The following is a 17,301-nucleotide window of genomic DNA, read 5'->3' on the forward strand; positions in this document are numbered from 1 at the left end:
GAGGTTCTTAATTGCTTTTATTTTAATGAATGCCACGTCTCAGTCAAAGTCCCAAATAAAATGGCATTACATTAATGAGCAAAAACAATTACCTTAAAAAAACAATATGCAAACACGAGGCGGCTTGACCAGCCCTTGGCATTTAGAAGGCTTCAGTGTGAAACAAGTCATTTGGTATTCAAATGTTGCCAATTCCAATTATTTTGTCCACTATACAAAAGATAAACCATGCAAAATTCAAAGTTCCATGACATCGCATTTAACAATCAAGCAAATACACAATACTTGGGTTTGCGTGTCTAATTTAAAACCAAAAGCCATGCCGCATTGGATCAGTAATCTGTGTACAGGTACACAGTACATTTTGACTTTACAGTGTGCCATTTCTATTCCTGTGGAAGGTAGTAAGCCAAGAGCATTATGTGCCATTCACTCCACTGAAAAAAATAGAAATGAAACTATACCTTGTGTTATACAAGATAGGCACCAAAATGAGCAATTTCTAATATTTCAACTACGCTTTTGTTCATCTTCAGTAGAATTTAGTTTTTACATCATATGCTGTGTATTCAAAACGGCCACAATTTTATTCCAGCTCCAGGAAAAAACTAACTACACAAATATTTACATTCAAGAAGTGCTTGGAACCCTTGTGTGGCCCACCAGAAAGAGGTACTGTAGATTATTTACAAGTCTGCCATTCTGGTATATTCTCAGTATACAAAATAATCCCAAACGGAACCAACTATATAAAAAAATACACTGTTTTACAAGGACATTATCGTGTGACGGAGACAGGTGTCCCTAAAATATCAAAAACACATTTCCAAAGTGTTCCTTTTATGAATACAATTGAGCGGCGAGCGCATAATATCAAACATTCTGCTGTGCTATCCCATTTTAGACAGATTCCGGCAGAAGTTAGAACCAGTCTACAAAATCACAATGCGTCGCACTGCGTGAGCTTGTAGATCGGCTATGTTTTGTTGATTTTCTTGAAAATGTGTGAAGATTCTTCGCCTACAGAACGACCGCACCAAACCGGGACGCCAGGTTGAAAGTGGTTAATAAATTCCACAAGTCCTTCAGTGCATTTGTCTCATAACAGAGATCTAATGATGATATGGATGTACTGTGTGAGAGCCTCATCACGGCCCTTTTATACTTGGCGGTTGTGCACCGAAAATAGCAGAGCTACAAGCGCACAGCGCGTCACAGCATGACACGCTGTGAGCTTGAAGATCTGCTATTTTCAGTGCAAGACAGTGACACGCGTATAAATCACCCTTTACAACAATGTGGGCCATTCCAAAACCCCACTGGCATCGTCCTCACACAATCTTCAGGCAAGAGCATCATGACCAGAGCTGCCATCAGTCTCTGAATATCCACAAAATGTTCACCCCAGACAGACCCAGATTCACCCTCCTGCGGAAAGCACAGAAATCAAGTTCAGTTTAATTTGATATGCAAAAACCTTACCATTTACACAGGTTACAGCAGCTCAAGGATACACACAGCAAAAAAGTCCATAGACTAGATTTACATTGTGGTCCTCTCACATGCAACTAATAATTTTTAATAAAGTTTAAAAACAGAGCTTAAACATTTGACATTTTACAAAGCCAAGCCTGTCGTTTCAATTGCCTCAAAACAGTTGTGAATTTGACACTAATGTCCAGGCTGTTCCACTGAGTAGAACTGAAAGCAAAAGATCCCTTTCTAACATTACTTTTAAGTTTGTCATTTATCAGAAGTTATCTCTTCCGTGATGGAAACCAGCGACTGCAAACTAGCGATCAGCCATTTATAATCCACTGAATAGTGGATAGTAGATTGATCAAAATATTGCTTTCAAATTATTTTCAAATGTTTCATGCCATGATGACCTGTAGTTTACCCTACTGTTACAGTAAATTGGGATGATTATAGTATTAGATAATATGTGTTAAAGAGTATTATAGTAAACCACAGTGCTCACCCTAGCATCCCTGACTCCTTGGTTTTGATGACATAGAGGAACATGAGAACAGTGTGGAACAGATTGTTCCTGCCCTGAAATAACAATCCAAAACAAATGCATGTCAGTGCAATGACAATAAAGACAGACATCGTAAAACATTATGTGACCCCCGTCTATCTTACAGAGGACCAGTAAGCAAGGCACCACTAGTACCACCACCAGAGTTATGCTGTGTTCGTTCACACTGTCAGCTAAAAAAGGTACAATACTACAAAGCAACACAGAGTATCTGTTGCATAACATGCTCATTAACATTATTAAGCGTGCGCCTGACCAGCAAGGGAAATATAAAGGCTTGGGTTAAAAATAATTGGTTAAAGTAAATTAGTTTCCCCCCATTACAAGCAGGAATTGTGTAGAGAGAGTGGTCAGACTCAGGTTAAACAACACTAGGGCCCCGGCCGCCGGCGTAGTGGTCTGGGCACCCTAGGCTGCAATGCCAGCCTGACAGCATGCCGCGGGTTCGAATCCCGATCCTGACGAATGAATGGTAACCTGTTGCTTTGTAGCTGCTAGTGTGAATGTAGCATTAGGAGGAGTCCTGTCCACGAGTCGTTTTTCTCGGCTGAAAACGCCAATGCGGTCGTCTAAAACACCTCCAAACGCTGGAGTTGAAAATAGTTCTGCTCTCAGAAAGTAGTTGAAAAACGGCACACGCATCCGCCCAAAATAAATGCAGTTTTTGGGAAAAATGCCAGGAACAATATTCTTGTATATGAATTTAAATTAATGTGTATAATATAGTCTCTGTCGGGTGGAAACGTCATATGTCCAAAAGTAGAAAAAGTACTTTTGATGATTGTGTGATGCTGTAGTTAGTGTAGTATGATCAAGCAGGGCGTTAATTGACAAAAATAATTATAATAATATGGAGATAAGGTTTCTGCAAGACAACAGCAATATATATTTAGTAAAAGGAAAAGGTCTGGGTGCTCTGAAGTTCATAACAAGTATAGCGAAGATGCTCTTTGGTGAGAGACTGAAAACTGTGTGTACAACTACAAACGGAACCAAATGGACCCTTGCACGTCTGTAATTCTGAGAGCTATGGGGCTTCCGTGGCCTAATGCACACCAAACTGGTGGGTCCGTGAAATGAAAATGTTTGAGAATCACTGTTTTAAGTAAGACATGAGAACTGGTGGTGAGTGAGCTGCTGACCTTGGGGAGGTTGTAGATTTGTCCCTGGTAGATGAGTTGGTAATGCGGAGGGTTGCTACTGCTCTGGTGAATGCAGAACAGGTTCTCATTGCTCACATCTAGGTTAAACATACACATCACACACATTTTAACAATGTATTCATGTCCACATAAAAGAGAGCATACAGGGACACAAATATTAAGGGGAACAGTTAAGGTTGTAAGTTAAGGGTATACGTAACATACGTGGCAGGTACTACCTGTAGTGTGCTACCAGACTTTCTTTCAGAGTTTAAGACTTTTACACATTCTGGGTGGGAACCCCTTTTGGTGTTTTAAGCATTATGTTATACTTTAGCTTTTGAAAAATAGCAGATCTACAAGCTCATAGCGCTGCTGTGGCGCAAATCTTTGAATATATATTCTTTCCCAGCGAAGGTTTTTAACTCAAATCTTTGCTTCTGGGGGGGTCCCTGGAACTACATATTTTCAGATGGGGGTCCGTGGCCAAATACAGAATGTTCTGGGGGTCCTTGACATGGAAAAGGCTGAGCACCACTGACATAGACATTTTCAGAAAACGGTCAGTCTTTAGAAGACATTTTGTAGAATCGTCCTCAAATGGGTTAAAACTCATGTAGTCTGAGCCCAGCTTCAGACAAACAAAACGCAGCATCAGACAGTTACATTTAGAGGTCCTGTTCCATGTCTTGACTGGGTATGAAGATTTGTGGTCAGGTCAGAATATCAGTTTGATGGTCCAATTCCTACCAGGTTTGTCCGGGGTGTGGCTGTAGTGCTGGGAGGTGAAGGTCTTTCCATCTGGATATTTAGGGTGTGGAGGCAGTCTGGAGTCCAGGTAGGTACAAAACACATGCATGAGGATCTGAATGAGAACAAAACAATAAGAAGAAGACAATACTGAAGCTCAAAATAGAAGCTCGGGGGTGCCAGGAAGACATGGCCTTGGAGTCCCAACTCAAAAATAAAAAAAAGGAAAAAAATTCAGAATATTCTTCTCTCGTTTGATATCATTGAAGATGCGCTAGGACGTGTACACACGTCATTGCAACCCGTTGATTGGATTGCTTATGACGTGTGGGCATGTCGGTTGGACTGAACCAGTTAAAAGGATAACACAACTAGAAAAAGTCTCACAGGTCTCCACCAGGAGACTGTGTGAGATGTTTGGCAAAATGTTTAGGATTAATATAAACATGTTTTTGAGGCATTTTGTTCCAAAAATGTGTTTTGCAAAAATCAACCTGTTGGTGGTGCTAGAACAGGCCAATGTGAAAAGGGTGGGATATATTCCTCAGCCTAGTAAGAAAATGTGTGAAAGATTTCACGTAAATTGCATGCTGCGTTCATGATTTGAGGCTGTGTTTTACAAAAGTCGGCCTCCTGGTGGCGCTATAAAAGGCAGATGCGGAAAATGCAGGTCAAAGGTTTGTCCTTGGCCTCTAGTAGTCCAGGCAAAATAGCATTTCACGAGAAAGTAATTGTAACAAAAGATTTTTCTTCACAGACCATTTCTATGAGGTCTCCAGAACAACATACTAAAAGTCCCAAGAAATCCCAGTTGGGGAAATATGTTTAATTGCATTAATCCAAAATGGCCGCCAAGTGGGTTTATTTGGTCAATCTTGGAACACATTTTTGACCATCAGGTAATTGTAACAGATTTTTTTCTGCACAGACCATTTCTATGAAGTCTCCAGAACACCATACTAAAAATCCTAAGAAATCCTAGTTTGCAGAAATATGTTTAATTGGCATCAATCCACGATGTCTGCCAATAATACCATTATCAGAAATATTGCCAATCTTAGAATAAATTCCTGACCAAGAGGTAATTGTAACAGGATTTTTTACACCACACATCATTTCTGAGAGGTGTCTAGAACAACATACTAAAAGTCCCAAGAAATCCCGGTTGCGGAAATATGTTTAATTGCATTAATCCAAAATGGCCGCCAATTGGGATTATTATCAGAAAAATGGCCAATCTTTGAATATATTCCTGACCAACAGGTAATTGTAACAGATTTTTTGTCTGCACAGACCATTTCTATGAAGTCTCCAGAACACCATACTAAAAGTCATAAGAAATCCTAGTTGCAGAAATATGTTAATTTGGCATCAATCCAAGATGTCCACCAATTGAGACTATTATAAGAAAAATTGCCAATATTAGAATACATTCCTGGCCAAAAGGTAATTGTAACAGGATTTATTTCACCACACATCATTTAATTGGCATCAATCCAAAATAGCCACCACTTTATTATAAAATGGCATACATTTGAAAGATTTTAAGTGATTTATTTTGGGACAGAGTGGTTAATACAAAATGGGTTGCAGTTTGATTAGATACATTTAGAGCCCCCAGCTCATAGGAATTTGTGCAATGTTTTTTTCAGCATACCAATTGTTGGTTGACTATATTACAAATGTATTAGTCAGAGTCCTACAAGAATTCAAGCTGCCCATTGGGCCATGGCTCATTCGTCCATGACTGGTAACGCATGTGCCTGTGGAATGGGGAACCCGGGTTCGTCTCCCGCCCCGGCCGTGGCTACATTGGTGCAGCGGTGTGTATGGGTAAGTATGTTCCCGCAGGCGGCACAGACCTTAACCTAGTAGTCGGCAGCTCTGTCAGTCTCCCTGGGGTGGAGGTCCCCCAGTCAGTCGAGCCTAGCTCCTGGCTGGCGCACGTGGACGCGCTTCCATGTGGGGCGGACAACTGTAGGCTATACGGTGCTGCGTTACTACTCGCCCATTGGGCCATGGCTCTTTAGTCGACTGGTAACGTGACTGGCTACAGAATATTGTTGGTAACATGTTGAAGTTAAGTACTGCATGCAACATTCTGGTGTAGCACCCGTCTAGAGACTTCTGCAGGGTTGGCTTCAGGGTCCAGCATTCACTGCCATATAGAGGAACAGACTCCACCGTTGCATAGAAGAAGCCGAGTTTGATTTCACAGGGGAGGTTGGAGGGAGATCCATACACTGGCCATGCCGTTCAAGGACCTCCATGCAAGTGCCTCCCTCACTTTCAGATCTTGCTCCGTTCAGTTGACCCATGAGCCCAGAAACTTGAAGTCCTTGACTTCCTTCAGCACAGTGCCTCCTGTTGTCAGAGGTGGATGTTCCGGTGAGATGTTATAGGTGATAACCGCGTGTAGCAGCGTGATCTTGTAGATCGGCTGTTTTTGGTGCATACAGTTTTGCAGCATGACCTCGTAGATCGGCTGTTTTTGATGTAATTTGCATGTTTTTCGGACAACATCTGTAGGAGTACTGTTGGAAAAAAGGTGTGCTTGTTCCACGTTGTCGGAGAGCAGGCTGATGTTGTCCGCATAGTCTAGTCTGTGCGGACAACAACAGTCTGTCAGGACTACTTTGGTATGTCGTCTCGACCTCCTTGGCGTTAGAGTAAAGCCAAGATCCTGCTCTCGTCCACTGATGGCCTTCCTGGGTGCATAATACAGGACTATGATGAAGAGGAAGGGGGCTAGTTTGTTTGTTCCCTTGCATTAACCCAGGATGTCAAACTCCTCGCTGTTGTCATCTGGGGTCACCAGCTTGGCCCTTGTTCCTGCATATGGTCGCCCGGAGTGGGCCTTAAGGATCTTTACCATTGTGCCTCTGTAGATCGAGTCAAATGCCTTTGAAGTCGATGAAACTGAGTATTATTAATATTATTATTATTACTATATTGTAACTATTCTTATTTAGTTTCAGTTTTGGAAAGTAATTCAAAGGTGAGTGGCAACTAAATTGTTTGGATTTCTGGAAAAATTATAACGATTATTAATCTAACATTATTAATCTAACATTAATCTAACATTAATGTTAGTTATAAATGTAATGCCCATTTGGCTTGTTAGCTTATAACGAACAAAGTGCTAAACAAAATTATTAGTTATATTGTTATATTGGTTCAAAATGGCTAAAATGCACAGTATTGTATCTGAATATCCTCAGCTCAAAATATATTTGGAAGTCAATTGAAATCTCAGACGAATGGAAATTGGGCCCGTCATAATTTGATAAGGGTAAATATTATATAGCCTAGTGCCTTTATCCAAGGCGTTTTACATAGATTGTGCATTACATTCACCCATTCACACACAGATGGTGGAGGAAACCATGCAAGGCACCAACCTGCAGAAGCAATTAGGGGTTCAGCGTCTTGCTCAAGGACACTTCGTCACTAACTCTGGGGGAGCCCAGGTTCGAACTGGGAACCTTGTGGTTCCCATCCGGCCACACTACCTCTGAGCCACTGCTGCTGAGCCACTAATTGGCAGACATCCTGCATGGATTGACGCCAATTAAACATATTTCCACAGCTAGGATTTCCTAGGACTTTTAGTATGGTGTTCTGATGACTTCATAGAAATGGTCTGTGAAGAAGGAAATTATGACCTCTTGGTCAGGAATTTATATGGCATTTTTTCCTGATAATAGTCCCAGTTAGTGTCCATTTTGGATTGATGCCAATTTAACAAATTTCTACAACTACGACTTCTTGGGACTTTTAATATGTTGTTCTGGAGACTTCATAGAAATGGTCTGTGAAAAAAACTGTTTAAATTACTTATTGGTAAGGAATTTATTCCAATATTGGTAATTGGCCATGCATTTTTCTGAGAATATCTTATTGGCGGACATCTTGGATTGATGCCAATTAAACATATTTCCGCAACTAGGATTTCTTGGGACTTTTAGTATGTTGTTCTGGAGACTTAATAGAAATGGTCTGTGAAGAAAATAAATCTGTTACAATTAACTCTTGGTCAGGAATTTATTCCAAGATTGGCCATTTTTCTCATAATAGTCCCAGTTGGCGGCTATTTTGGATTGATGCCAATTTAACCTATTTCTGTAACTACGATTTATTGGGACTTTTGATATGTTGTTCGGGAGACTTCATAGAAATGGTCTGTGAAAAAAATCTGTTTCAATGACTTATTGGTAAGGAATTTATTCCAAGATTGGTAATTGTCTATGCAGTTTCTGAGAATAGTCTTATTGGTGGACATCTTGGATTGATGCCAATTAAACATATTTCCCCAACTGGGATTTCTTGGGACTTTTAGTATGTTGTTCCGGAGACCTCATAGAAATGGTCTGTGAAAAAAAATCTTGTTTTACAATTACTTTAGCTTTTAGGTCCAAAATGAGCTAGAATGCCTGGACTATAGGGAGTGTGCATGCAACGTTTCACGCAGATCTGTGCAGTTTTAGGTAAAAATTGTGAAAAGATGCCTCATGGTGGCACTATAACAGGCCGTTCTGGAAAATGTGGGGCAGAGGTTCATCGTTGGCATCCAGGGAGTGTGTGCGCAAAGTTTGGCATCGACCGGGTTAACGGTGCCGGAGATTAGCTGTACACAGACGGAAGGACGGACGGACACACACACGGACGGAGTGCAAAACATACTCCCCATGCCTTCGGCCTGGTGGAGACAAAAAGCCCTAGACCTAGGGGCTTGTTTCCATTGTGGTTCTGTGTATTCAATCCATTACGACATTTAAAGACATACAATTAATGGCCAATTAATAATAAACTAGACATAATGAACACTAGTAGCAATGAATGTATATGTACAGTAAACATCAGGGGGAGGGGGTCAAATAATGATCACTTGAGCTGCTATAGTTGGATTTAAGAACTTCCTGCTTCAACGTGAACTAAACGCAACATGTGTGTGTGCGTGTGTGTAGACTCACAGCACAGTCCGTGGGGAGGTCTGTGTCCCACTTTCTGCCCTTCACATCGCCACCTCCGTTCCAACGGAATGAACTCATACAGCCACTATGTGCCAGCTCTGAAACACAAACACACACACACACAAATTATAGAACTCATTTAAAAAAGAGGTTGTATACTGTCGTTTAATAATATTGTTCAATATTGATGCCGTTTTCTTTTGTGTGTGGTCTTTACCCTAGCTGAATCATTGGGGGGGTTCCAGGGGGTCCCCAGCAAAAGTAGGGATATTTCACTTTCAAAAGAAACTTTGAAAACACTCCAGTTTTGAAGTTGCTCGATTCAGCATTTAATTATTTGATATTCATTTTAGCTGCAACGTAAAAACTGTCTGAGAACCCCTTTTGGTATTTTAAGTATGATGTTATACTTTAGCTGTGTGGACATACCCTTTATCCTGTCCACCAGGTACTCCTGGTTGGGGGAGATGTCCAGGTATTGGACGATGGCATTCATGGTGGGGATGGAGGAGGCTTTCACCAGGGCAGCCTGCTTCAAACTGCTAATGCTCGTCTCTGGTGGGTGGACAGAAACAAAAACTTATTACAAACTAGGGCCATTATGATTAGTCTACTTGAAGTTGCTGAAAACTTGCTTTTTTTTGTAGCTTGACCACAAGTGGGCAGTGTAGTACAAGAAATAATGAAATGAAGGCGGCATCATACACTTACCTCCCACCTGGAGCTCTGGACAGCCTATTCTCCTCAGCTGGCTGTTGACTGAGTCCATCTCCTTCACCAGAGGTACCAGGATGGTGTCACTTATCCACTGTGACACACACACACACTTATGCGTTTATGTTATGTTTACATGTATTGATCCGACTTGTTTTTCTTTTGCTTGTCTTGTTTTCTTTCCTTTCTGTTTTTAACCTGTACAGCACTTTGGTCGACCATTGTGCTATATAAATAAAGGTTGAGTTGAGTTGCGTATACTTGTGAGGACATCAACATTTCCATTTTCATTAACTGCATTGTAGATTCTACAAGCTCGCAACTCATCGTGGGCTTGCACATCTATTTCAAGTGCTCGACACTGCCATGTACACAAGTAATAATTACACACAGAGCCATTTCATTACATGTTTTGCTACTTGTTTTATGTAGAGGTTTTGGGTAATAATGTTCTTATCCAGAGTGGCAGGCGTATCAGTGATTCAACCCTTTTCCTACCATACCAACATTACAAGCAAAAACAGCTATCGATTGCATGTTCAGAGCCATACTGAACACTTAACTTCATGCCCTGAACAAGGAAAGGATGTGGGTTACAGATAAGTAACATTCGGTCTGATTCAGATCAATAAGGTGGATTTAGTGTGTAGACTCCACTTATTGCCACTTATTGGTCTAATCTCTCATCGTTGGATACTACTTTTCTGGTAGATACTGTACATGTTTGAATCATGTATCGATACACCACATGTACGGAATACCCACGTTTCTCAGCTTGGCCGTCCAGCTGTCGATGCGATCCACCACGGGTCGACTAGTGGTGATTCTGGCCCACACCTGCACAAGAGCGAGGACATTAAAAAAAGGCAGTGTCATCATGAACCCTTTTATCGAGATTTCAACAACCTAATAACGTGGTGGGAGGATATGAGCATTATAGCAGGGTAGGTAACGCATAGCAAAGGCTGTGGTGACCAGGTGAGGTGCTGCTGACCCCCGGGAACAAACTTAAACCATTAAGACCTGAGGACCTGGCCTGGGTCATGGCTCAGTGGTCCAGGCACCTTGGCTGGTAATCCAGTCTGGCAGTGTGCCGCGGGTTCGACTCCCGATCCCGACGGCCTTTACTGCATGTCTTCCCCCCGATCTCTCTCCCCATTTCCTGTCAGCCTACTGTCTGTCCCTCCATAAAAAATATAAAATAAAGGCGAAAGCCACAAAAAAAAACATTACAAAAAAAAAAAAGACCTGAGGACCTAACAGTCTCATGAAGACATTACGTTTCTATATCAGTGGTTCTCAAACTGTTTTTCATGTCGCCTGGGGAGATTGGTCTGGCACTCTGGCGTCCTCGGTTTGAATTATATGTCACTCACCCGAGAGTTGTGGGTGACCAATCGGAGCCTACTATTCAAAGTGAGACCTTTTGCTGTGACGTTGGAATCTGTTTGTAACCGCCCCCTGGAAATACATCTTCCACACCGAAGTTCCATACTAATATCTACACAGTGATATTAGTCTGACCCCCCCCCACCCCCCCATCTCAAAATATAGATTTTCATGATATAAAAAAACAAGCTCATAGGACACAAAGCTTGTATGTGCTATATATATATATATATATACTGTATATAGCTAAAATCTAAAATGACCAATTTTAATGGGTTAAAGAGGGGAAAACATGTAGTTTCTTTTCTTTTGATTTATTGATTTGACGATAAAAATCACTTATGGAGCCATCTTTTCCTCTCTTCTTTGACAAATGAACATTAGCCACCCGCCAATTTGGACTGTAACTTGGGATGGGGATGACTGAACAAACATATTTTAGATGAATCCATTATTACAAGTCTTGTTGCCTGTGATGACAAGCCCCCCCCACCCCACCCCACCCCCACTGACCTCCTCTGCAGCCTGTTTGGAGCCCAGGTCGGTGTCATCTTTGAGGGCGGAGGGCGCCTGTGAGCGGCAGGCCAGCTGGTACTGGAACTTCCTGAGACTCTGGGCGTAGTCACCCACCGAACGGTTGTAGTTCCAGAAGGTAGGGCTGTGAGTCGGAGACGAGGACTCTGGACTTCCTGGAGAGAAGATATAATAATGACGCACACAGTAAAATCCTCAACGTTCATTTAAAGATATCTTTGTTGAACATGCAAACTCCACTACACACAGAAAGGCCTTTTGCCAACCCCACCTAGGGTATGCGCAGTGATGACACGGAGGAGGGAATACGCGTCGCCCCCAGCGGGAATCGAACCCAGAACCTTCTAGCTGTGAGACGACAGCACTACCGACTGCCACCGTGCCCCCCTGTGGTCATTCCTGACTTAAGCAAGCACCTCGTTTGGAATGTTAGCGCTTCTAGAGAGACATGAGACGAGGTAGCGTGAGGTACTAAGGGAAAATTATGCCTCCCGGTTTTGGGGGGTAATGGAAGGCGGGGCTTTTCAGAGTAAAATCTGTCTCATCTACATGGCACTCTAGCGCCTTGTTAATAAACATAAAATACATTTTCTTGTGGGTAGCTAATTTCAGCCAATAAGGAGGGAGTACCCAATTATCAGCTTCAATTTCGCAGTGTTCCAGTTTCAATTTTACTCATTTATTTGCATCATCACTTCTTCATCCTGAATCATGCACAGGTTCTCACTTGATTGGATAAAATTGTCATCCCATTTGTAAACGTTGAAGCAAATGGACCCACTTGTGCACTCGCTAGGACACATTTTAAGCTTGTAGCCAACTAGCCATGCTATTTTTGAAGTCTATTGAAAATATTTGAAAATTATTACAGACCCCTATAATGATGCCCAAAATAGGGGCGGGCAGGGGTTGACTTGGCGACTTCTTGTGTGTAAAGCCACGTTGCCCAACACTACAGTGGTTACGATCACTAACCTAGCTGACTCCGGTGGTTCTTCTCCTCCTCGGCACGGAGGAACCTCTCCAGGGTCTTCAGGTCCTCCATGTAGTCCTCCTTCCCCCCGGGGGAGCTGAACACAGAGGGAGAGGTGCGGTAGCGAGCACGCACCCCGGAGCCCTCGGCGGGACCCAGGCTGCTGGGGTACGGCGAGGACCCGGGCGACGGGCTGTAGTTCAACACCTGACAGGAGAAACCCACACACACACACACACACACAGTGGGCGGAGGAGTTGGTTGGTTGTGAAATGTTTCATTGAAATTACAACATTGCAAAGGTTACTTTAACAGTAAAAGTAAAAGATATACAAGCTCACAGCACGTCACTTCGTGCCACACTGCAAGCTTGCATCAGCTATTTTTTTAATTTTTAAATCCTGAAAGTGTGAGAACTACTGATTTAGAAGGCATTTGTAGAATCGCCCTCAGGCCCTCAGGGGTTAACAACAATCATTTGCCAGCACTGACAAGAGCACTAAGATCAACTTCCATCTCTCTACCGCACAATGAATGAACCCACCTTTCCAAAGGGCAGCGAGGGGGAGAAGACCCCTCCTCCGGTGCTGCTTGGTGTGGACGGGCTTCCCAGCGGAGGGCTGTAGCCAGGGACACAGCTGGGGGAGAATTTGGGGCTGGCGGTGGGGGGCCGTGAGGGGCTGAAGCTCAGGACATTCTGGCCCTGCATGGGGGAAGACTGAGCAGGGGCCGGAGTCTCCGCCTTCGCCGGTTTCTGAGGAGGGGAGGCCTGGATACCTGGCAGTGGTCGACAGTAACAACGAACATTTACTTGAATACCATACTGAACAGAGCAAGCTGATGACTTTCACTTCACTAGCAAAGGACTCTTGGGACACAAACAAAAATGGTAACTGGGCCAGGCAGATAATGACAATTAACAAATATACAAAAGAAATGAGTGACTTGCACCATAATTTACATGTACTATACCAAAGGTTTAACAAATCATTTTCTACTCTACATTTTCTATTTTTAAATAGTGGAGATAGCTCATCTACAAGCTCACAATTCTTTTATATATTTGAAAATGTATAAACCTTTTACAATAGATGAATTATACAGATAAATGGAAATTATTGATATTATGAGAACACAAACAACTGCGATAATCTAAAATAATTGTGATCAGGTGATTTTGTAAAAACTGTGACAGGCTTAGTGATCCATCAATAAATGCATGATTAATTAAATTTAAATTATTCTACAAGGCTCTTACCTGAGTTTCGTAGGCCCAGAAGCGCATGCTGTTGAGGGGTTACAGCGATGGTAGCAGGGGCCATAGTGTATCGGAAGTACTTCCAAAAATCAAACAGGGCGTTGAGGCTAAACACAGCAGCCAGGGCTAGTTCTGTGGGACAAGACAGAGAGACCAATAGGCCACTGCACAACTAGACACAATCTAATAATGTAAATGTGCTATTACAGCTATTCTGGAAGAATCCCTGATTTTTTCCCTGATTTTGAAAATGTTCACTTACTGTATAACGACATGCCCAAAATAGGGCTCACAACACGGCATGTTGTGTGTGACGCGTTATGAACTAAACTTGTACGGTTTAAGCAGTTAAGAGAAGCACTCACCAATGTACCAGATGGGCCAGTAGGAGATGTTGTAATATCGGCTCAGCAACTTCCCAGACCTAAGGAAGACAAATCAATTTAAAAACACTATCGTGGCTATTGGGCAAAAAAGAATATAAATAAAATAAAGCTAAAGAGTCTGTGAGTTTTATAAATATTTAACCAATGACTAACAAGAGCTTATGAATAAATAACAACTACACTGAATCCATTGGAACAGGTTTTTCAAAAACTCATTTTTGTTACCACCCTAACAGAATGTTCACTGTGTGGGTTGAGGAAGAGATGACACCAGGTACAGCACTGAATCAGAGATACTGCCAAATCTATAGTGTGCACTGCACTGTGCAGGGATTAAAGCAAAAAAATCTAACGACTCAAACGGTTTCGTTCGGCCCAAGTTCAGATCTGTGAAACAGTGTGAAAGGAAGCCCTCTCACAGCACTGTGTTTCCTAAAATAAAAAAAAACAGCCAACCGATAAAGGCAAAACTGTGACTGTGTGTAACCTTTGAGTCTATGAAACATCAGAGACCATTAGAGTTTTATGGAAAAGGCATTCTGGAACATGTACAGTTGGGTGCCACCGATATTGTCCCTTATCATTTGACCCATTTAGGCCTGACCTCAAAATTTTTAAAAATCCTTCTAAATCCTCCAGTTAATAAATATTTTCACGATTTTTCAAAAATAGCAGACCTACAAGCTCGTAGCGCGCCACTCGGTGGCGCGCTATGAGCTTGTAGATCTGATATTTTTCAATAGCTAAATTATAACAATGTTTAAAACACCAAAAGGGGTTCCCGCCCAAAATGGGTTAACTGTCCTTTTGCGCAGATCACGCAAACCTCAGCAAAAAGAAAAGGACAATATCGATGGCCTCCAACTGTATTCTATTGCTATTGACTCATTCTGATATTCTTAACAGTAAAACTTTAAAATAGAATTAATGAAATAATTTCTGGCGACTGAGAACTTTAACCCATTCAATCCGTATCATTTTAGATTTTAGATAAGAGTTTGACATTGAACAACCACTGATATAGCAACAGAAACCGTTAGGATTCAGAAGACATTTATAGGACAGCTTCAGGTCTTAAAATGGGTTAAATCATGAGCAGTGGTGTAAAGTAACTACCGGTAAGTACTTTTACTTAAGTACTGTCCTTAAGTAGAATTTGGAGGTATTTGTACTTTACTTGAGTATGTCAAATACTTTTACTGCACTACATTTCAGAGGCAAATATTGTACTATTTCTCCACTACAGTTATTTGTAGATTTTGATTATTATTACAAAACATACATTAACCACTTGAGCCCTATACACATTTTGACGTACTTTCATTATACATTTGAACTTTTTGCACTTTTAGTACTTTAAGTACCTTATGATATCAATACTTTAGTACTTTTACTCCAAGTAAGTTTTGCATGACGATGGACGGCGGCTTACATTTCAGTGTAAATCATTCCGGCCATGGAGACGTTGAGCACGGCCCATGCCAGAACCACCTGGCGAGCCTGCTCCTCCCGCCGCAGTCTCATCGTCCGGTCGATGAGCGCCGACACGCCATCCTTCGGGGGGGTGAACATGACCTCAGCACGCAGTCCTCCACAACCTCTGAAAATGCACAGAGCTTTTTCAACACCCAGCTGTACAAGAAGAGTCAGACTCCACCCTACCCATTTAGGACTATTTAGATTCTAAAAATGCCTTCTAAATACTGACCTACGTTTTGAGAACTTTCTAATATTAATTCAAAAATTACAAAAAATGTACTTATGCTGCCAATATACTGTACATTGCAACAAGAACCCCAAAAGGGGTTCCCATCCTGAAAGGGTAAAACACCAAAAGGGGTTCCCTGCCTTTACAGTACACTCAGACGAAAATGTTTTTATAATCGTCATGCCATAAAGAAACGCCCTAACAACCAAGTTCACATTATTTTCCTGTGGTACTGGTGTTTTGTAATGACTGTCAAATTATCTGGTTAATTACAAAATAGCATTCTGTGGGCCCATCATTATGATACTGTTATTTATCGATTCAAAATAATGTTCGTGGGCCAGTAGCTACAATGATGGGACCAGTGACAAATTTCCCTCAATGTCTACACCTCACCTGCCTGGCTGCCTGTTACTGAACAAATATGCTAAAGATTATAAATCATTCATAATCACGTTTTAACAAAAAAACATTCTGTTTTAACCAACAAAACAAATATCACTTGTTACAGCATCTCCAGACCAACTTAGCATAAATGTGTAAAAGGAAACCTTTCAAACTGCTTCCGTTTATCTAGCATTTGAACATGTATCCAATAATAATAATATCATTGAAAAGTGTCTGTCAGTTATTTTAAAAATCACACTTGTGTGAAGTGAGGGGTGCTCTTAACATCATACATAACATTCCGTGCTCAGCCAATCAGTTGAGCAGAGCACATTCCGTGCTCATACGGACAGACCATAGGACAGACATACACACAAAGCTGCCTCAGAAAGCATGCAAGAAATACTACTACATTCAAGTTCTGGACCTTTGGTATAGATGTTTGAATACAAAAGAATTATTAAAATCCGGCCGTCACTGACCATTTGGTAACATTTTTATCAGTTGGTAATGAAATGTATGTATCCTGATATGAAGATAAGGGCCATATACACGTCACACGTGTGGCATCTACCAGGTGTAGGTTGTTGCATATAAACTCCTTTGGGGTTTTGCTATCAGATCACCTGTGGCCATGGTTTATCAAAAAATAAAGTTGTTCTCAAAGTGTCGCCCGGAGGTGTCTGGGGTTACTTATAGCATCAAAATAAGTTTAACCACTTTACCTAGCCCGTCTCCGGACCCCCCGGGTTGAGCTCCTTTGGACCTACCACGTAGGGTCCGGTCTCACCGGCCTCAAGCGACATGGGATGCCATCTGATTTCCCCTGACTTAGCCCTGTGCTGCGGTGTGGGTGTCACGCTGACATATTCCAAACGAAGCATATGAACGCTATAGGAGACAACGAACCATCTGACCCCCCCCGCGAACGGCTCAGAAGCCGTTAAGTATTTTTAATGTTTGTACGACCGTTTTGCCAGCTCTGAAATTCTCTCTTCGGTCCCTCCTTGTTGACATCTCGGTTGGCTAGCTGCGCCTACGAGGCG

At 41.9% G+C, this 17,301-nt stretch overlaps 1 protein-coding gene across 2 annotated transcripts in view; it reads right to left on the minus strand.

Annotated features, from left to right (window-relative positions):
• The window catches only part of tmem209 (transmembrane protein 209), a 27,058-nt gene continuing 9,757 nt past the window's right edge, over positions 1-17,301 (minus strand). For both annotated transcript variants that reach the window (XM_079493732.1, XM_079493731.1), the window contains exons 2-15: positions 15,593-15,760; positions 14,140-14,198; positions 13,775-13,906; positions 13,061-13,293; positions 12,519-12,723; positions 11,523-11,698; positions 10,386-10,457; positions 9,618-9,714; positions 9,336-9,461; positions 8,907-9,004; positions 3,934-4,048; positions 3,184-3,281; positions 1,982-2,055; positions 1-1,428 (exon numbers count right to left, since the gene is read on the minus strand). In XM_079493732.1, coding sequence (XP_079349858.1) covers positions 1,374-1,428; positions 1,982-2,055; positions 3,184-3,281; positions 3,934-4,048; positions 8,907-9,004; positions 9,336-9,461; positions 9,618-9,714; positions 10,386-10,457; positions 11,523-11,698; positions 12,519-12,723; positions 13,061-13,293; positions 13,775-13,906; positions 14,140-14,198; positions 15,593-15,732 — 1,680 coding nt within the window. In that variant the 5' untranslated portion in view covers positions 15,733-15,760 and the 3' untranslated portion in view covers positions 1-1,373. The remainder of the gene's footprint in view (positions 1,429-1,981; positions 2,056-3,183; positions 3,282-3,933; positions 4,049-8,906; positions 9,005-9,335; positions 9,462-9,617; positions 9,715-10,385; positions 10,458-11,522; positions 11,699-12,518; positions 12,724-13,060; positions 13,294-13,774; positions 13,907-14,139; positions 14,199-15,592; positions 15,761-17,301) is intronic.

This window comes from Electrona antarctica (genome assembly GCF_951216825.1).
Source record: "Electrona antarctica genome assembly, chromosome: 23".
In the NCBI taxonomy this organism is placed as follows: Eukaryota; Metazoa; Chordata; class Actinopteri; order Myctophiformes; family Myctophidae; genus Electrona; species Electrona antarctica.